The sequence below is a fragment of the Diabrotica undecimpunctata genome, chromosome 9 (genome assembly GCF_040954645.1).
Source record: "Diabrotica undecimpunctata isolate CICGRU chromosome 9, icDiaUnde3, whole genome shotgun sequence".
NCBI lineage: Eukaryota > Metazoa > Arthropoda > Insecta > Coleoptera > Chrysomelidae > Diabrotica > Diabrotica undecimpunctata.
The window spans coordinates 89,163,208-89,181,761 of record NC_092811.1 but is presented as its reverse complement, the minus strand read 5'-3'; the positions used below and the strand labels follow the sequence as shown (position 1 = coordinate 89,181,761).

The 18,554-nt window shown below is 33.6% G+C and overlaps 1 protein-coding gene across 2 annotated transcripts; it reads left to right on the top strand.

Annotated features, from left to right (window-relative positions):
• The first annotated feature begins 569 nt into the window (after positions 1-569).
• On the top strand, positions 570-16,351 carry LOC140450250 (uncharacterized). Of its 2 annotated transcripts, none has more exons than XM_072543770.1 (3): positions 570-866; positions 12,624-12,752; positions 16,173-16,351. In XM_072543770.1, the coding sequence occupies exons 1-3, from the start codon at positions 625-627 to the stop codon at positions 16,327-16,329; spliced, it is 528 nt and encodes a 175-aa protein (XP_072399871.1). In that variant the 5' UTR covers positions 570-624; the 3' UTR covers positions 16,330-16,351. The 2 variants fall into 2 exon arrangements, with proteins under 2 accessions (XP_072399871.1, XP_072399870.1); XM_072543769.1 differs by having other exon boundaries at positions 12,621-12,752.
• The last annotated feature ends 2,203 nt before the right edge of the window (positions 16,352-18,554 follow it).

Sequence of the window (18,554 nt, the reverse complement as noted above, 5' to 3'; positions counted from 1 at the left end):
GCGCATAAGGTGAAGTAAGTTTTGTAGTGACGAAATGGGTCAATAATAACACAGGAATATTAAGAAAAAAATAAATTGATTTAAAATGATATGAATAAACAATAAACAAGTTTATTAAAATTTTTGTAGGGTTGCTAGTTTACCAGATACAGCGCGAAAACCCTTTGCACCTGTTATTCTAAGATGGCGAGTATTCAAGAACCCGGCCAACTTAGGAGCGCTGTAAAATCGTAGTGAAAATTATTCTATGAAAATCCCTCTCTGATATTGTTCTGATGTCATTTTATACCAGAAAAAAGTTCTAAGGCTCAATAAAATTTATTCCAAAATTTTCAGTTATTTTTATTTATAATTTTTTTATTTTCCATTTTACTATTAAAAGTAATCGAAATAAAGTTGTAGACAATTTAATTTCTTACAAATAATGTCCGTTTATGTCTTACCCCAAGAACTTACGCTTATACTTACCCTCCAAACACATTAAAAAAATAAAATTGCGTCCTCTAAGAAATGCACTAAGGAATAAAAAATGTAACATTTCAATGGACTAAATCTAGATTGATATTGTCAACCAGTCTGACATTTTGTTGATTATATTTTTCATTTATGTCACTTTAAAAGAAAATGCAGGGGAAGTTAAAGACAAAATTAAAAGTTATTCATACGATTAGACCAGCAATGACGTTAATTTCGAAGAGCCGAGTTAAAAGAGCTAGGGAACCCATAGCACAGAGGTGGTCCAGAAGAATCAGATCCTTACCTCCGATTCCTATCAGCATGTTGAATCCTGGTAGAAAAATGGCCAAGAAAGTTTATTCGTTTCCTATCAAGGAAGAAAAAGAAATTGCTGTGAAAAAAATTAAAACGTTAGTACATTAGTATTTAAGAAACATTCACATCGTACCTACATTAATAGTTTTGATTGATAATAAGATAAGGTCTTTTATCATCATCACTCTGGTTTTACAACCCTACGTGCGTCCTAACTTCCTCAAGAATTTCTTTCCAGTCGTCCCTATTCATCGCCTTTCTCCGCCAAGCATATATTCCCATATTTCTCATGTCTTCATCGATGTTATCAAGGAACCTTGTTCTAGGTCTTCCTCTTCTTCTCTAACCAATGGGTCTATCAAGGAGCGTTTTTCTAGCTGGGTCATTTTGTTCCAATCGCATTACATGTCCTATCCACCTCAGACCTCCTATCTTAATATGTTTTACGATATCAGGTTCCTGGTATATTCTACAAAGTTCGAAGTTGTATCAGAGAACTTAAGAAAACTGTGTTTGTAAGTTCTCTGGTTGTATCATCTTCTCCACACTCCATTGTCATTTACTGCTCCATAAATTCGCCTTAGTACTTTTCTTTCGAAACATCCCAACATGTTTTCATTATTTTTTGTTAGAGTCAAGGTCAAACTGGGCGTATTATTGTTTTGTAGAGTTTTATTTTTGTATTTCTCGATATAATTGTGGATTTAAGGAGGGGATTGAGCCCAAAATAACATATGTTGGCCGTGCAAATTCTGCGGTAGTATTATTTTCAGTGTTAAGGAACGCTCCCAGGTATACAAATTAGTTCACTGCTTCGATGACGTCGTTTTCTATAACAAGTAGTCGTAGGATTTGTGGTTGCGTGCTTATTTTCATATACTTCGTTTTGTTGGTGTTTATTATTAAACCCATTTTTGTAGCTGATTCTTCTAATGCTACATACGCCTCTCGTACAGCGCAGCGTTTTCCGTTCTCCCAACAATATTGATATTATCAGCATAGGCCAGGATTTGCACTGATTTATTATGTATTGAACCAGTGGTTGTGATTTGTGACATACGTATTACTTTTTCCAGAGCCAATTTGAACAGTATACAGGAGAGAGGTGATTTGGTATTCCTAGCTCTTTCATTGCTTTGAACATTTATCTTTTATTCACAGAGTCGTAGGCTGCTTTGTAGTCTATAAATATGTGATGAGTATCAACGCCATAATCCAGTGTTTCTTCCAAAATTTGTCTGATGAATTGTCGATTTACCACCTCTGAAACCAGCCTGTGGTATTTTCTTACTATCCCTTCTGCATATGGTGCCATACGATGATATAGTACTCTGGAAAATATTTTATACGCTGCATTTAGAAGCGTAATTCCTCTGTGGTGACAGCATTCAAAGATATCTCCTTTTTTGTGTATGGTGCAAAGTATTCCAATCATTGTGGAAGGATTTCTGTGTCAATATTTCTTTATAAACTGCTGTAATGCCATTATGGTAACATGGCCACCTTCTTTATATAGTTCAGGTGGGAGATTATCTATTCCGGGTGATTTGTTTCTGGCTAAAATCTTTTATTTATTCCATTTTTTCTCATTTATTTATTCACAACGCTCAACAGGCCTTGAAGCCTAGGGCTAAAATACAAATAATGTAATACTTATTTTACAATTTTACAAAACTTTTATTAACTGGGGTGGCTTCTTGTCCAACTATGCTCCTTGCCTACTAAATTGGCTTACTATTCCCCTTCATTCATCCCTGTTTATTGCTCTGTCTTCCCAACCATCAATTCCCTCTTTTCTAAGATCTTCCTGTACGCTATCAAACCATCCTTTTTTTCTCTTCGTGATTGGGCCCCGTTTTAGGATTATCTTTGGCTTTCCTTTTCACTCCCATCACATGTCCCATCTATCTCACTCTCTGTGCCTTTATAAAGCGACTGTGTTTTTATCTCCATATATAACTCTGAGCATTTTCCTTTCCAATCTCTCCGTATTTGCTTTTTTAATTGTTCATACTTCACTACCATACGTCACTGTGGGCCTTTTTACCATTTTATATATCCTTAACTTTGTTTTTTTGATACATATTTGGATTTGATCAGTGGTCTTAGGCTTCCTATCTTTTTATTTCGTTTTGCCAATCTGTCATTCAGTTCCCATTCTTCCTGACATTTCTCTTCTATTAGAATAACCCCCAGATAAGTAAAATGAGCACTCTCTCGAAATTATATTCCCTTGATTAATTAGATATGAAAGTAATCTGCCCCTCTTCTTTTTGCTCTGTATTTCCGAATATCGTGTACTTGACTTTTCCTAGTTTATTTCTAGGTCAAAATAGTTTGCCTCCTTTTCTAATCTTTTTATACGATTTCTTAATTATTTTCTTGTTTTTGTTAGAATAGTAAGCTCATTAGCGAAGGCCAGGATTATTGTTTTCAATACCAAATTAAAAAGCAGCGTGGATAAAGGATTTCCTTGTCTAAGACCTCTGTTCACGTCAAATTCATCTAATGAGAATCCTCTCCATACTACATAATCTTGTGTGCTATTCAGAGTCATTCTTACTAACATTTTTTATTTTTGTTTTAATTCATTTCCCATTTAAATCACGTTACATTCGAACCTTGTTTCTTATTTTATATATTATTGCATTGTCATCTGCTTAATTTTCTTTAATGCTTGTTCTCACTTTTTTATATTTCTTCCTTTTGACATCTTTCATTCTCTATCTCACATAATTTGCAATCTAACACACGTGCACGTGCTTCTCCAATGTTTGCAGATGCGTTTTCTGTTAAAAATGGCCTGTCAAAATAGATATGTTTTCTTTGTTTAAATTAATATAATCGTTAAATCTGCTATGGCTATAATTCCCTAGAAATTTTTTTGATGCCTCATTCCTTTTAAGTTTACCCAATGTTTTGATCTGCTGCGATCTATTTTCCTCTTGAATTTTTCGAGTATTAGGTTGTTACTAATCCTGCATAAGAGCTCCAGTTTAAAAAAATATTTTTGTACCTCTTCTGGCTAATTCGTCGTCAATTTATTTTCCTTCCATTCCGGTATGTACCTGAATCAGTAGAAGTGTTACTAGTTTATTGACGAGTTAATTTAATTTTCGTAAGCATCACTATATCACTTTGTCTCCGTTTTTTGTCCAAGTTTAACTGGATGCATCTTCCAATTTGCGCTACTTTGCAGTTAAAAGATGCTTTGCATTTTACCGAAGCTTCCTGAGTGTTTACTTTAAGAACCGTACACTGCTATTTCAATTTCTTTGCTGTTTGAGAGTCGTCTGTGTACAACTTGATGATATGAAATGGTGTCTTTGATCTATTCATTTTTGTAACTTAACTTTGTAGTAATACATCAGCAAAAGAACAACAAAGTTTTCGGTCGGGAAAATCATGCATCGACGCTATATTTATAATGAGTTAAGTGCAAGAGAAATCATTAGAATACAACAAACCGGCATATTTATGTTTCTTGGACCGTAAGAAGGCATTTGACAGGGTCAAATTAAAGGACGTAATCCACTTATTGTACACAAGACAGATACCTCTAGGAATAATCAAAACGATCGAAAATATCTACCAGAATAACACCATAAAAGTAGAAGGAGAATTAAATAACCCAATTAAAGCTGGCAATGGGATAAAACGGAATCTCCCTCAGTTCTTTCCATCTGTCTCTGTGTTGTGCGGCTTGCATCCAGTTATTGCTAACACGCTTCAGGTCTTCAGTCCATCTAGTTGGTGGGCGTCCTCTGCTCCTTATTGCTTATTGTCTTGGTCTCGGTTGTCTGATAATCTGGCGACAAGTCCTGCCCAATTCCATTTTATCGATGCGATTTTTTCGATGGCGTCTGTTGTTTTTGTTCTACGACGTATTTTTTCGTTTGGGATTCGGTCTCTCAGAGATCTGGCGCTCCATAGCCCCCTGAGTAACGCGAATCTTATTCACTACCTTTTTTGTGAGTGTTAATATTTCCTCTCCATAAGTGAGTACAGGTAACACACATTGGTCAATGATTTTCCTTTTGAGGCATGTGGGTAGTTCCGATTTAAATACATAGTTTAATTTACCAAACGCTGCCCAGGCTAATTATATGCGACGTGTGAGCTCACATGTCTGGTTATCTCGGCCTAACCGAATTTCATGTCCTAAATACGATATAGTCTACACAATATTCCATTGGCTATATGGACGATGTCATCTGCAAATCTCAAATGACTGAGTTTCTCTCCATTTATATTGATAACATGCTCGTTCAAATATACCTTCTTACAAGTATGTTCTAAAAGCGTCGTGAATAGCTTTGGAGAGACGGTGTCTCTTTACCGTATATAGAATTTTGTACATTTTTTACCTTTCCTCGCTGTATACAGAATTTATTTGTTTCTTGTTCAGATAGTCTTACGCTAGCTGTGACATTTTGGTAGATATATTTGATTATATTAGTGTAGCGATAGTCTATTCGGCATTCTGTCAATGTTTTTAACATTTTCTGATGGCTTATGGTATCGAATGCTTTCTCGTAGTCGACAAATATCCGTGCCAATGGTTTGTTGTATTCTGCAGACTTCTCTATCACTAGTAAGTGACTGTTAGTGATGTATCCCGATCTAAATCCAGCTTGTTCTTTAGGCTGATAGAAGTCTAATTTAGCGTCCAGTCTTTTTTTCATAATTTTTGAGAGAAGTTTATATATGTGTGAATGCTAACTGATAGGATGATAGTTTTATTTAGATCTGTTATATCTCCTTGCTTGTGTAATAAAATAATGACTGCATTGTTCCATTGAGGAGTTTTTCCTTGGTAGATACATTCGTTGAAAAGCTTGGCCAAAACCTGGATAATTTTATTTCCACCTAGTTTGATCACTTCGCTCACTACTCCATCATCGCCAGGAGATTTGTTATTTTTCATTTCTAAAAGTGCCGTTTTGATTTCTTATGGAGTCATTTCTTAATTTCATTCTGATCCCTGGTTTGTGATTTTGGGCAGGGGCTGATCTTGCCTTTGGTCGGTGCTCTCATACATTTCGCGATAAAATGATTCGACAACCTCAAGGATTTTGGTTCTATCAGTAGTAGTAATATTTCCAACTTTGTTTTTTTTTTATTTTGTACATATTTTTGTTGCCTAAGTTGTTCGTATTTCTCCTCAAAATTTTTGTTTTCTTGAATTATTTTAGTTATTTCTCTTGTATTGTTCTCTCTTAGGTTTTTTCGGATTGACCGGTGTATATCTTTATTTAATTTCTTCATTGTTGTGAAGTTGGAGCCGTATTTTTCCGTCAGCTGTCTACTTTTACCTATTAGCTTTTTGGTATTTTGGCTTAGTTTTTCTTTATGGGTCAGAACGGCCGGGCTGCACTCTCTTTCCGTTTTTTTAGAGCCTTCATTATGCCATCATTTGCTTGATCTGCATTTTCTATTTCATCTTGCAAGTCTTGGATATGTCTGGTTAGTGTATCTTCATACAGCTCGTTGTTTTCTGAGGGAATCCATTTCTTTTTTCTTGGTTTAAGGATCATCGTTGTTCTTTCAAATTTGATATTTAATAGTATCTTATCTCGGATTAATCTGTTGTCGCTTCCTATTGAAAATTTGTTGAGTATTTCGATGTCTTTGATTATTAATTTTCTGTTTGTTACGATATAATCTAATTAATTTTTGACACTGCCATCTGGGCTGATCCATGTCCATTTACGCTGAGGCTTTTTATCGAAAAAAGAGTTCATCATGAATAAATTTTCCTGGTGTAAGAAGTTCAGCAATCTTTGCCCTCGGACGTTTCTTTCGCCATAGCCATACTTACCCATTGCTACTTCTGCATAATCTTGTATAAACCCCATTTTCGCATTAAAGTCGCCCATAATTATTGTGTAATATGTTGGTGTGGCATGTAACGCTGTTTCTAGGTCCTCATAAATTTTTTCAATTTCTTCATCCGAGTGGGTAGTCGTTGGAGCATATGTCTGGATTACCTTAAGGTTATATCTTGCATTTAGTTTGAAGATGAGATATACAATCCTGGGGCTTATGCTGATAATTTCAACTATATTTTGTGTGTGCTTTCTATCTATAATGAATCCTACTCCACCATTTGAAGTGTCTTCCTCACCTCTAAAATTTACAATGTATGCTGTACCAATTTAATATAACCGCCAGAATATTTAACATGTCAATTTCATCAAAAAAGACAAAAGGCATCGTTATAACAGCAAATCTCCTAAGATGTAAATTAGAGCTGGAAGGCCAGGTAATAGAACAAGTGATGGAGTTTAAATATCTAAGTAGCATACTATCCAACTATGGAAAGCTCGAAGCAGAAGTGGAAGATTAGGTGAATAGAGCAAACAAATCCGCTGGAGGAAACAATATGGAGAAACAAAAATATGGAGAAAGAAATGAAAGGCAGAATTAACAAAACAGTCATCAGACCAATAATGACATACGCGGCAGAAACACGAACTGACAGAAAGAGAACAAAAAGCATACTAGAAACAGTAGAGATGAAAACCCTTAGAACAATCAATGGTAAGATACTATGGGACAGAGCTAAAAGTACATATATACGATGGAGATGCATAGTGGAGAAAATCAAGGACTAGTTAAGAAAGATAAGAGTAGAATGGAATGATCATATAAGCCGAATGATAACAAATAGAGTAGTAAAGACGGCGAGAGACGGTTCCCCAAAAGGAAGAAGATCAGTGTGGGAAGACTATGAAAACATATGGAACATCATGAAAACAAAAATAGATGTCTACACCAAAAGAAGAAAAACTTTACACTTAATTCATTTATATAATTCTACTTCTTTGGTATCATGTTTTCACTAACTTTTTTGTTCTTCGCGTGCCATATCAGAATTATCCGACGTTGGTGATCACCATTGCGAAGGCTTCTCGATCTTCTGCAATATGGAATAATTGTCCGGCATTTGATACCTGAGTCCATTCACGAATGTTTTTTAACCAAGAAACTTGTTTTCTTCCTACACCTCTACGGCCCTCTATTTTGCCTTTAAGGATCAGTTGTAATATTTTATATCAACTTCCCCTTACTATATGTCCCAGATAAGACATTTTTCGATGTTTAACAGTCTTTAGCAGTTCTCTATTTTTGTTGACACTCCTTAGTACTTCTTCATTAGTTTTCCTTGCTGTCCAAGGCATCTTCAGCATTCGTCTATGAACCCACATTTCCAATGCTTCAATTTTGTTCATGATTGATACTTTTAGCGTCCGCACTTCTACACTGTACAAAAGTACGGACCAAACATAGCACTTAGCCATTCTTTGTCTTAGTTCTAAACTGAGATGATTATTGCAAAGAAATTACTTCATTTTCATAAAAGTAGTTTTAGTCATTGCTATTCTACGTTTTATTTCTATGTCTGGTTAGAAAGAGAGGTTGGTCAGAAGTAGGTCTGTTATCACAGTTCCCAAATATGTCATTTTGTGAACTTTCTCAACTTGGACTCCGTTTAATTGAAGCTTTACATCGGGATGTGGGTCACGACTAAACACTAAAAATTTGGTTTTGTTTGAGTTTATTTTAATGCCCATTTCCTCTCCTACCTCATGAATACGATCAGGCAGAATTTGGAGACCTTCAATATTATCTGACAGAATTACTGTATCGTCTGCATATCTAATCACATTAAGTAGTTTCCCGTTGATTTTTATTCCATATGGTTGTCTCTCAAGTGCCTTTTTAAATAACTGGTCGGAGTAAACATTGAACAATGTTGGCGACAAAATGTAACCTTGTCTGACTCCTCGTTGTATGGAGATTTCATCGGTGTAGTTATCTCCAATTTTTACGATAGTAGTTTGATTCCAGTACAAATTTTTAATGACACGAATATCCTTGTCATTTATTCCGATATTTTTCATCATTTGCATTAATTTTACATGCTGTACTTTATGGAATGCCTTTTCGAAGTCCATGAAACATGCAAATATATCTTTTCTTTGGTCACGGCGTTTTTTTAATAGGATGTTAAGCGCAAAAAGGGTCTCCCAGGTTCCCATAGCATTTCTAAAACCAAATTGGGTATCTTCGAGGTCTTCGCATTTGCGTCTAATTCTGTTGTGAAGTATTTTTAGGAAAATTTTAAGAGTATGGCTCATTGGGCTAATTAATCGATATTATGAGCATTTTCTCGCATAGTGTTTTTTAGGTATTGCGACAAAGATGGATTTGAGCCAATCTGTGGGAATCACTCCGGTGTTGTATATTGAATTAAAAAGTCTTACTACTACTTTTATGTTATCATCCTCTATTAGTTTCAGCAACTCAGTTGGTGTATCATCTGAACCTGTAGCATTATTTATAGCGTGTTCTACCTCGCATTTCATAATTTCTGGGCCGTCAGTACAGTTTTGGTAGAATTTGGCAATATTATTCCCGTCATCTTCAAACAACTCTGATATACACAGCTACCATTATTTTCTTATTTCGTGCTCATTTACAATAATTTTGTTATTATTGTCAACGCGTACAGAGGGAACTAGATTTTTAAATATGTTACTCCTTTCTCATTTCTTTTAGTTTTTTGGGCATATTAAATAAGTCGTGTTTAGATATTACATCCTCCATTTCGTCGCACCTTTCTCTCATCCATTTTTCTTTGGCTAATTTGATCTCCTTTTTATTCTTCTCTGCAGGTGTCTATCTTCTGTTTCATTAGATTTTATCAGTCGACGTTGTTCCATTAATTTCAAGATGTCGTCTGTCATCCATTTATTTTTCTTGATTAATTTTTTTATATAATCATTGTTTGTGGAGATTTCGTTAACTTGGTTTTTAAATTCACTCCATAGTTCTTCTGGATCTTCTAGTTGTTCTCCGATGTTTTTTATTCTATTGTTAATTTTTTTTTAAAGTTATGTGTTATGTTTATATCGTCAAAGTTAGTTTAATATCTGCCCCAGGAATGTAGTGACTTTTTTGACGGCATTTTGGAAAAGCTCATTTACAAGTATATAGTCTATTTGATTTCTAGAGCACTCAGGGTTATTGCCATCATCCAATGGGGCTTTCCAAGTGTATAGTCGTCGCTTGGGTAGTTTATACCAGGTGTTTGCAATGATCATACAAAATTTTTTTTTACAAAATTCATACAATCTCTGTCCTCGATCGTGAGGTTGTCCTAGACCATAAGGATCTACAGTCTGACCTCGTCGACCTTCCCCAATTTTTGCATTTTGCACTAACTTTCATTAAAGTTAAATTGGTAATTGAGTCTAAAATGATTATCTCTATGATCATTATCTATATGATCTTTGTTTCCATGTTCTTCATTAGATAATTTGTAAAGTCATGAGATAGAAGGAGTAGTTCTGCGGTAACCGTTGGACATATTTTCATTGCACCTATTATGCATACAGAAACTAGTCTTTAAATCTTCGCGATTGGCTCTACTTTCCCAGGTCACTTCTCTAATAATTATTTTCTGTGATTATCTATTTGACCTACTCTATAGCTTTTTGACTAGCCTGATCCTCCTATCTTATTCTTGGACGTCCTACCTTATTTTTCTCTCGTACTCTGACTTCGTATACTTTTTTTGTTATTCTTTTCCTTTAGCTATCTTACCTATTTTTCACCTATAATTGTTTTTATTATTAACTTAAGCATTTGTATTGTGTTTTTTCTTATTTTATCTCTCTCCTTTCTTCTTTCTTTTGATCTCCTTTCCTTTCTTTAATATATTTTTCCTACTTAAGATCTTAGGTACTCCTTCTAATTTTATATCCAGTTTTCTCTTCAGCCTTTTTTCAGTTATCCTATTAAATACTTTGGCAGGAACGCTTGTCTGTGTAATACCTCTATACTTTTGGCAATTACTTGCATCTCTCTTCTTAAAAAATTGATCTGTTTTCTAATCCCATGATATTTCTTTTTAGCTTTACACTCATATATTTTAACATTTCAGCTATGACTTCATGTTTTAGAGATTTTACTAATTTTAATTAATCAACAGCTTCTGTAATTTCGTCTATTGTTATTTCTTAAATTACGTCCCTATTTTCGATTACCCTTTCCTCTTTTGTTTAGAATATAATGGAAATATGGTTTATTGTCACTGAATATTGTACAATTTTATGGACAAAGCTTACAAAAAGTCAGAAAAATAACAATAACAATTTAAAATTTACTGAAATTACATAAATCGTCAATATCACAAAATAATAGATAATAAAATACACAATTCATTTGCAAAACTTAAATAAATTGCAAGTTGCATAGTCAAATTTTACGAACTAATAAGTTTAAATTGCTACATGTGATATCCAAATAAGAAGTTGCAGATTTAAGTTGCAAAGGGAGATGGTTGTATATTTTTTTGCCGAATATATTATAGATTTCTTTACTCAGTGGACGCGATCAGTAAATACACATCAAAGGTTGAATTTCTGGTGGAGTAGTCATGATTAGGTCTTGCTGGAAAAACATGTATGTGTTTACGAACTAAGCAAACAGTTTCTAAAATATGTAAAGAGGGAAGAGTTAAAATCCCGTGGACAGCTGTGCTGGAACCCCAAAAAGGAACACCATATCGTAGATGAGACTCGAACAAAGAAAAATATAATATTTTGGAAGATGCTAAATTGATTTCCTTCGAAACAGATCTTATTGCATAGCAGACTGAGGCTAGTTTCTTACTTTAACAAATCGATATAAAGGGACCATTTAATGTTGCTATCTATAAAAATGCCAAGAAATTTTACAGAATCAACGACACTGATCTGGCTGTTATTAAGAAGAAAGGTTTGAAGAGCTCCGTTATAGGATAATGCTACTGTCTTATCCTCGTTAAATAGAGTCCGACCAGGTTTTTAGTTTAAGTAGATCAGAAGCTATAGTGGCATGAAAAGTAGCAATATTAGAGTTCCTCCAGGTGATACTGGTATCATCAGCAAAAAGAAAAAATTTTCATCGATTAGTTAGTGATGTCATTTATAAAGATAAGGAAGAGTAAAGGACCCAATACTGAACCTTGTGGTACTCCACATACAAGGCTTTTGTGACTAGAGCTCGAACTAGTTGTTTCCTATTCCTCAAGGAAGATTGGAACCAATTCAAAGAAATACCTTGAATTCCGTAGAAATTTAGTTTTTTTTATTAAAATGTCATGATTTACACAATCAAAAGCTTTGGCATAGTCACAAAAAACGGTGTCAGTGTAAAGATTATTGTTTAGTGCTTGATAGACCTCATGTAATACAGAAAACATAGCATCACTGGTACATTATATGGCCGATATGCGGATACCTGTGGTAGTCCAGGGTGTGTGATGTTTTGACTTAATTGTAATTAAAGGATATCCTTATTAAAAATACAAACAAACGTATCTAAAAAATCACTGAAATTATAGTCCACGTCCACAGAGGAAAAGTGCCCCCCAGAAGTCCTACCTAAACTGGGTTGGGTTAGGTTTTCGAGGATGGTTTATTAAGAATGTTAAACTTGGTATATACATACTGCTTCGTGATCAGATAGTCCTGCATTAATAATTATAGAGCGTACATCAAGTGGTGTTTCTTGTAGATCCTGTTTTCATTCTGTTAGCTTTTTAAAGTCTGCTTCCATCTTTTTATTATTTTTTTTCTGTACTTAACATATTTCCTTCTTTATCTCTTATATATCTTAATCTATTTGGGTGCTTCCTTTTATTTCAGTTGTTTCAATGTACCATAGAACAATTTCTTATTATATTTACAAAATTTTCGTTTATCTTATGGGCATAAGATGAAGCTTTTTTTTATTATTTATAATTTAGTGTATCAATTTTAATAATGAATACACTTATTTTTGTCTTTATGCTCTAGCAGTTCAATTGTGCCGATCAAAAAAGAAAAGGGTTCTCAGAAAAATAGTACTTCATACGATCAAAAAGAAGAAATAGTCAGAATAGTTCCGGTCATCGTTTATGTAAAACACAACAAAACCAAACTTAAATCGTAAGTACAATAAAGTAGGTATATTTGTTTTATTTATCCAGCAACAATGTAGAATGATTGTGATCCTGTTTTTTAATTTTTTTGTATCATATTCTACTATTGTATATACATATACATTCTCTTGTAAATTGTATGTTTGGTTCTATAAATGCCGTGTTATCGCATTGGTGATGGAAAAATCTGTTATTTCCTGAAAAGTCGCTACATGTAAGGTATAGCACTTTGCTCTCCGACTGTAGTACTTGTTAGTCACTTGTAAGGTATAGTATATAATAATTTATATATAAATATAAAAACCCAATTAACTTCAGTTTATCGTGATACTCTAATTAAACACAATGAACAGATGGATAGGAATCAATTTGTCTTGAATCAAATCATAAATTGTATAAGGTTTTGTGGAGCTTTTGAGCTGCTCTTATAGATCACGACGAAACCAAAAATTCAGAAAACAGAAGCACATTTAAGGAGCTGTTCAATTTTAGAGCAGAATTGGACAACGACTTAAGGTTCATATTCAAAGTTCCAAATATTTTAAAGGTACCTCAAAAACAACCAAAAATGAACTCCTTGAATGCATGTTGGATGTTTAGCTCGAGGAAATTAAAAAAAAATTGAAAATTCTCATTATATTGCAGTGATTGTCGATGAAACGACAGACGTTGCCAGTGAATTTCAATTATTTATAGTTTTCCTATATGTGTGTAAAGGACGATCAGTTGAGAAATTTTGGAGATGAAGTCCATCGCTGAATGCATTTTAAATATTTTAAATCTCTTATGAAGATATACTTCGAACAAATTAATTAATAATAATCTTATTAGTAATATTATAAGTAAATCTCTTATTAAAACATACTCCGAACAAATTAATTAATAATGATCAAAGTTATGATGGCGCATCTGTTATGAGTGGTGGATTAAATAGTGTGCAAAAAATTATTAAGGAGACATATCCTCTTGCAAATTACGTTCATTGCTATGCACACCAAATGAATTTAATTATGACAAGTGCATGTTCTATCAATAATCAGGCTAAGATATTCTTTTCTAATTTATCTGGTTTGCTCATTCTTTTCTACGTCTCCTCAAAGACCAAAAATTTTGGACGAGGTCATTAATCGCAGGTTGCCAAAATCTTCCCAAACAGGTTGGAATTTTCAATCACGGGGTGTTCATACTGTTCATGAAAATAGAAAAGACCAGTTATGGACATTATACAAAGTACTTCACGTGATTTGTCATCAATTAATCAAGCAAATGGTTTTAAATTAAAGCTCCAGGATAAACATTTTGTATTTTGGTTATTTATTTTTAATAAAATAATGCCTCACGCTGAAATTATTTTTCATCAATTGCAAAAAGTATGCACTGATTCTGTTAAATTGAAAAAAGATTTGAAGAATTTTGAAGCCGCAATTCAAGGTATAAGGGAGCAAATGGACGTCATTATTGATAACATTCAAGAAGAAATAAATACGTCTCAGAGATAAACGGATAATGATAATGATGAACCAATAAAAAAAGTCGCGAATTGAAAAGGACAGATCCAGCAGAAAACGGGAAGCCTTAGAGATATGCGATGCAGTTTTGTTACAAATAAAAACAAGGTTTACCTTCTCCGGACATTTAGTTGCTTCTAATTTATTTATGTCAAAGAAGTTTTCTGCTTATCAGCATCAGTTCCCCGAATCATTTCTTAATGAAACATGCAGACAAATTTTATTTTTAAACGAAACTCGGCTTAAAACTGAATTACAAGTACTACATCAGCGAGACGATACAAGTACTACCTCTGGGGCTCTTCCTTTATCAGTTTTATTAAATGATGAAGGTTTAAAATGTACCTACATTTGAAGAAACTATTAAACTTTTAATTATATTAATTACCATTCCTGTCAACATCTGAAGCAGAACGTTGTTTTACGATGCTAAAACGAATTAAAACATTCCTTATAAATACCATGAAGGAAGAACGACTTAGTGCTTTAAATATGGTATCTTCAGAAAAACATTTTGTAAACGGCATTGATAATTTTAATAATAAAGTGATTGAAAACTTACACCCAAAAAAGAAAGAAGAATGAACTTCACATATCGGAAACTTTAAAAGTGATATTAAACAAAAACAGGTTTAAATCTTTGTATGTAGGTATATTTAAAAAACCCTTAGAAGGGCTACATCAAAATAAACACAAACGTTTTCGGAATAATAATTTCATCATCAGATTAAAAGCTGGTTAACATGCCTGAGCCACCAAAATATACAAAAATTAAAGTTACCAAAAAATGTACATGTTGTTGTTAAAAATGATGTTTAATATTTTATTAGATTTAACTTCAGGCAACATATAACCATGCCTCACGTGAGTACCAGCGTCCGGAGGGTAGACCTCTTCAAACGGACTTCAGCTGGTAACTGGTACTCACGTGAGGCATGGTTATACGTTGCCTGAAGTTAAATCTAATAAAATATTAAACATCATTCATTTTTAACAACAACATGTACATTTTTTGGTAACTTTAATTTTTGTAAAGGGTTTTACCCTAATATTTTGGTGGCTCAGGCATGTTAACCTGCTTTTAACCTGATGATGGAATTATTATTCCGAAAAAGTTTGTGTTAATTTTGATGTAGCCCTTCTAAGGGTTTTTTTAAATATACCTACATACAATGATTTAAACCTCTTTTTGTGACACATGGTATACAGCCAGCTGCAGGAATTTATTTTCCTTGTGGATTTTGATATTAAACAAATTTGTGTGTGTAAATACTGGAATAGAGTTATTCTTATAATTTTGTAAATAGACTTTAGATACTAAATCGTAATAACAAACTTCAAGTACATCAGCAGTAAATACTGGTGGTAAGTTGAGTTTTTTTTATTATTAATTAATTTACGGAACAGTTTTGATAAATTTTGGTCAATTTCTTGGCACCCCAGAAATAGTAAATACATAATTATATAAGATAAAAGTATCTGCGCCTATTTTTTTAGTAATACAACGCCAGTATAGAAGCTTCGCTTCAAAAATAGCTTCAACACACCTTTCGATTTTTTCTATTACGTCCTTTTTGCTCTATGGCTAATGTACGCTTTTCTATCTGTTATGCTCTTTAATACTGAGATACGAGTAATAGATCTGTTACGGTTTGTAGATACCTGACACTAGTGCTTTTTAAAATAATTTTTTCAAATGGCTTTTCTAATGAACTCGACTAAAACAAGTTCGGTTTTTTTACCCTGGTGAACCATAGAGTTCATTCATTAATTCAAATAAAATAAAATGGATTGACTCGATTAAATTACTAATTAATCCATTTGGCTAAACGTTTAGTTACTAAATTGTTCTCTACTCGACTATTTTTTTTTTGTAGATATGTCCTTAATTTTCTAAAATAGTTTATTGGTGTTTTCAGATTGGCAGACGATCTAGAAATTAAAATCAATACAAAAAGAGTAAGTACAGATGTAAATTCGACACTAAGTGAAAAACTCAAGGAGGAATGTACGAATCTAGAAAAAAAGTGGTCTAAAAGGCTTAAACATTTTCCTACAATTTGGACATCTAATTAATTTAATAAAATATTATGTTATATATTATCAGTTTTCTTTTTTGTACCTCTTATAAAAATCTGTTAGGAAAATCACAAACAGTTGGGAAATAATACTAAGAAAAACTGAATTGGAATTATAGTAATTAGAAATAAACTAATTCACAAAAAAGGAAACTGGACCAACAAATCTCTTAGCAAAATCTTCAGCCCATTCCCATTCCAGCCCATTCATCAACATCTCTCTACTATTGTTGGCAATTTCTCAGATATTCACATATCCGATTTAGCTACCAAAGCTCTTTCAAAAGGCTTCAATTTTTTTGTCACTCCTCTTTCCATCACAACAGAGAAAATTATTTGTCAAACTGAAGAAGCTATTTCTCATCTTCTTTCCGACCAAGCCGAAATTGCCAGACAAGATGTCGCCAGAATTCTCCATACTTCCAAACCCTCACCGTCAAATATCAGTCTTTCAGAAAGACGTGCCCTCAAAGAACTTTATAGCAACCCTGACATTGTCATCCTTCCGGCCAACAAAGGTAATGCCACCGGCATTTTCAACTCTTCTAATTATTTCGACAACATGTTCGAACTTCTCAATTCCACAGAATACAAACGCGTCCCAAACGATCCAACCACATATCTAGAAAAAACTACCAAATCCATTATAGATAATTCTACTCTACCTCCAGACATCAAAAAATCTCTATACCCAGAGAAAAATCATCTCAAATTCCTAAAATATACGGCCTTCCAAAAATCCATAAGCCCAATCTTCCCTGAAGACCCATCGTCATTGCATACAACTGAACCACTCAGAAATTGGCAAAACATCTCGCTTTATCCTTACATGAATTAGCCGAAAACGCCTCGTTTTTTGTCAAAAACTCTTTTCATTTCATTGATCTTCTGAAAAAAATTTCTATTTCACCCTCAGATATACTAGTTAGTTTTGACATCGTTTCTTTATTCACCAACATTCCCATCGATGAAACAATTTCCATCTTGAACTCTAAATATCATATCCCCCAAGACACATTATCTCTTATAAAACATTGCATGTCTAATACATATTTTCCATTCCAAAATCATTTCTATCGTCAAATCAAAGGTGCCCTAATGGGATCCCCCCCTCTCTCCCGTTCAATTCAATAAGCCAAACACTCTTACAAAACGGCTACCACAAAACCCAAAACAATAGAATCATTCAAAAACATCTAAACCCCATTCCATCCAAAAAAGAAACCTTGCCGCCGGATCAACCAAAAATCTTCCTCCCTTTCTTTCTTTGCAGGAGGAGTAGGCAGATTGAGACCTCAGTGCCATTTGACGGTTCTTGTATTTATACAGAACACGATACTGGTACGTCACGAGTGAGGGAGTAGGCAGATTGAGACCCCGAACTCGAACGGAACCGTATCTATCTTGAAAATGGCTCCAAAATGGGTGCCGAAACGTCGAGCATTAAATTCTATTTATATATATATATATATATATATATATATATATATATATATATATATATATATGTATATATTAAACCTAAACCTAAAATTAATACTATTACAACAATTAATATTAAACTCAACAGACTTCCGAGTTGAACCGCGTCGATTATTGCGCCGAGCTTTCGGCAGCCTCTATGATGTGAGTCCCCACTAGTACACTGATCACTAATCAATGCACTACTGCTACTGGGAACAGCGGACGGTTCATTTATACCGTCGATGGTGACGTGGTTTGGGTAGAGGTTGGCGCAAACATTTCTGACAGCGAGATTTTGAACAGAAATGGAATGTTCATAAATCCTATTTTGGATTCTACTTTTTAAAAAGTTAAAAAGCTTTTTAAACAACATTAATTTTACAAATTCCCAACTGTCAACAAACGCACGTGAAAGCTAAACAGGGTTGTACTGAGGTGTATCATATGATTTTTAAAAATATTTACTTTTGAAACTAGTAGTGTAAGAATTTCTTGAAATTTAATCATTGTGAGCAAAATTGAATGTTCCATTGAAGAAAAATGTGCTAAAATAAAATATTCATTAACTGAGAGATACATAACAAAGTGAACATTTTGAATAAAGTAGCATTGTCATAAGTTTATCAAAGCATAAAAACATACCATTTAAATTACTTAGGGTCTGAGGAACTACATGTGCTGCTGTCTTCGTCTGAATTTATTATTATGGGTTCGATATGGTTCTCTATTATATTGTCCAACTTCCACATTTTGGACTCA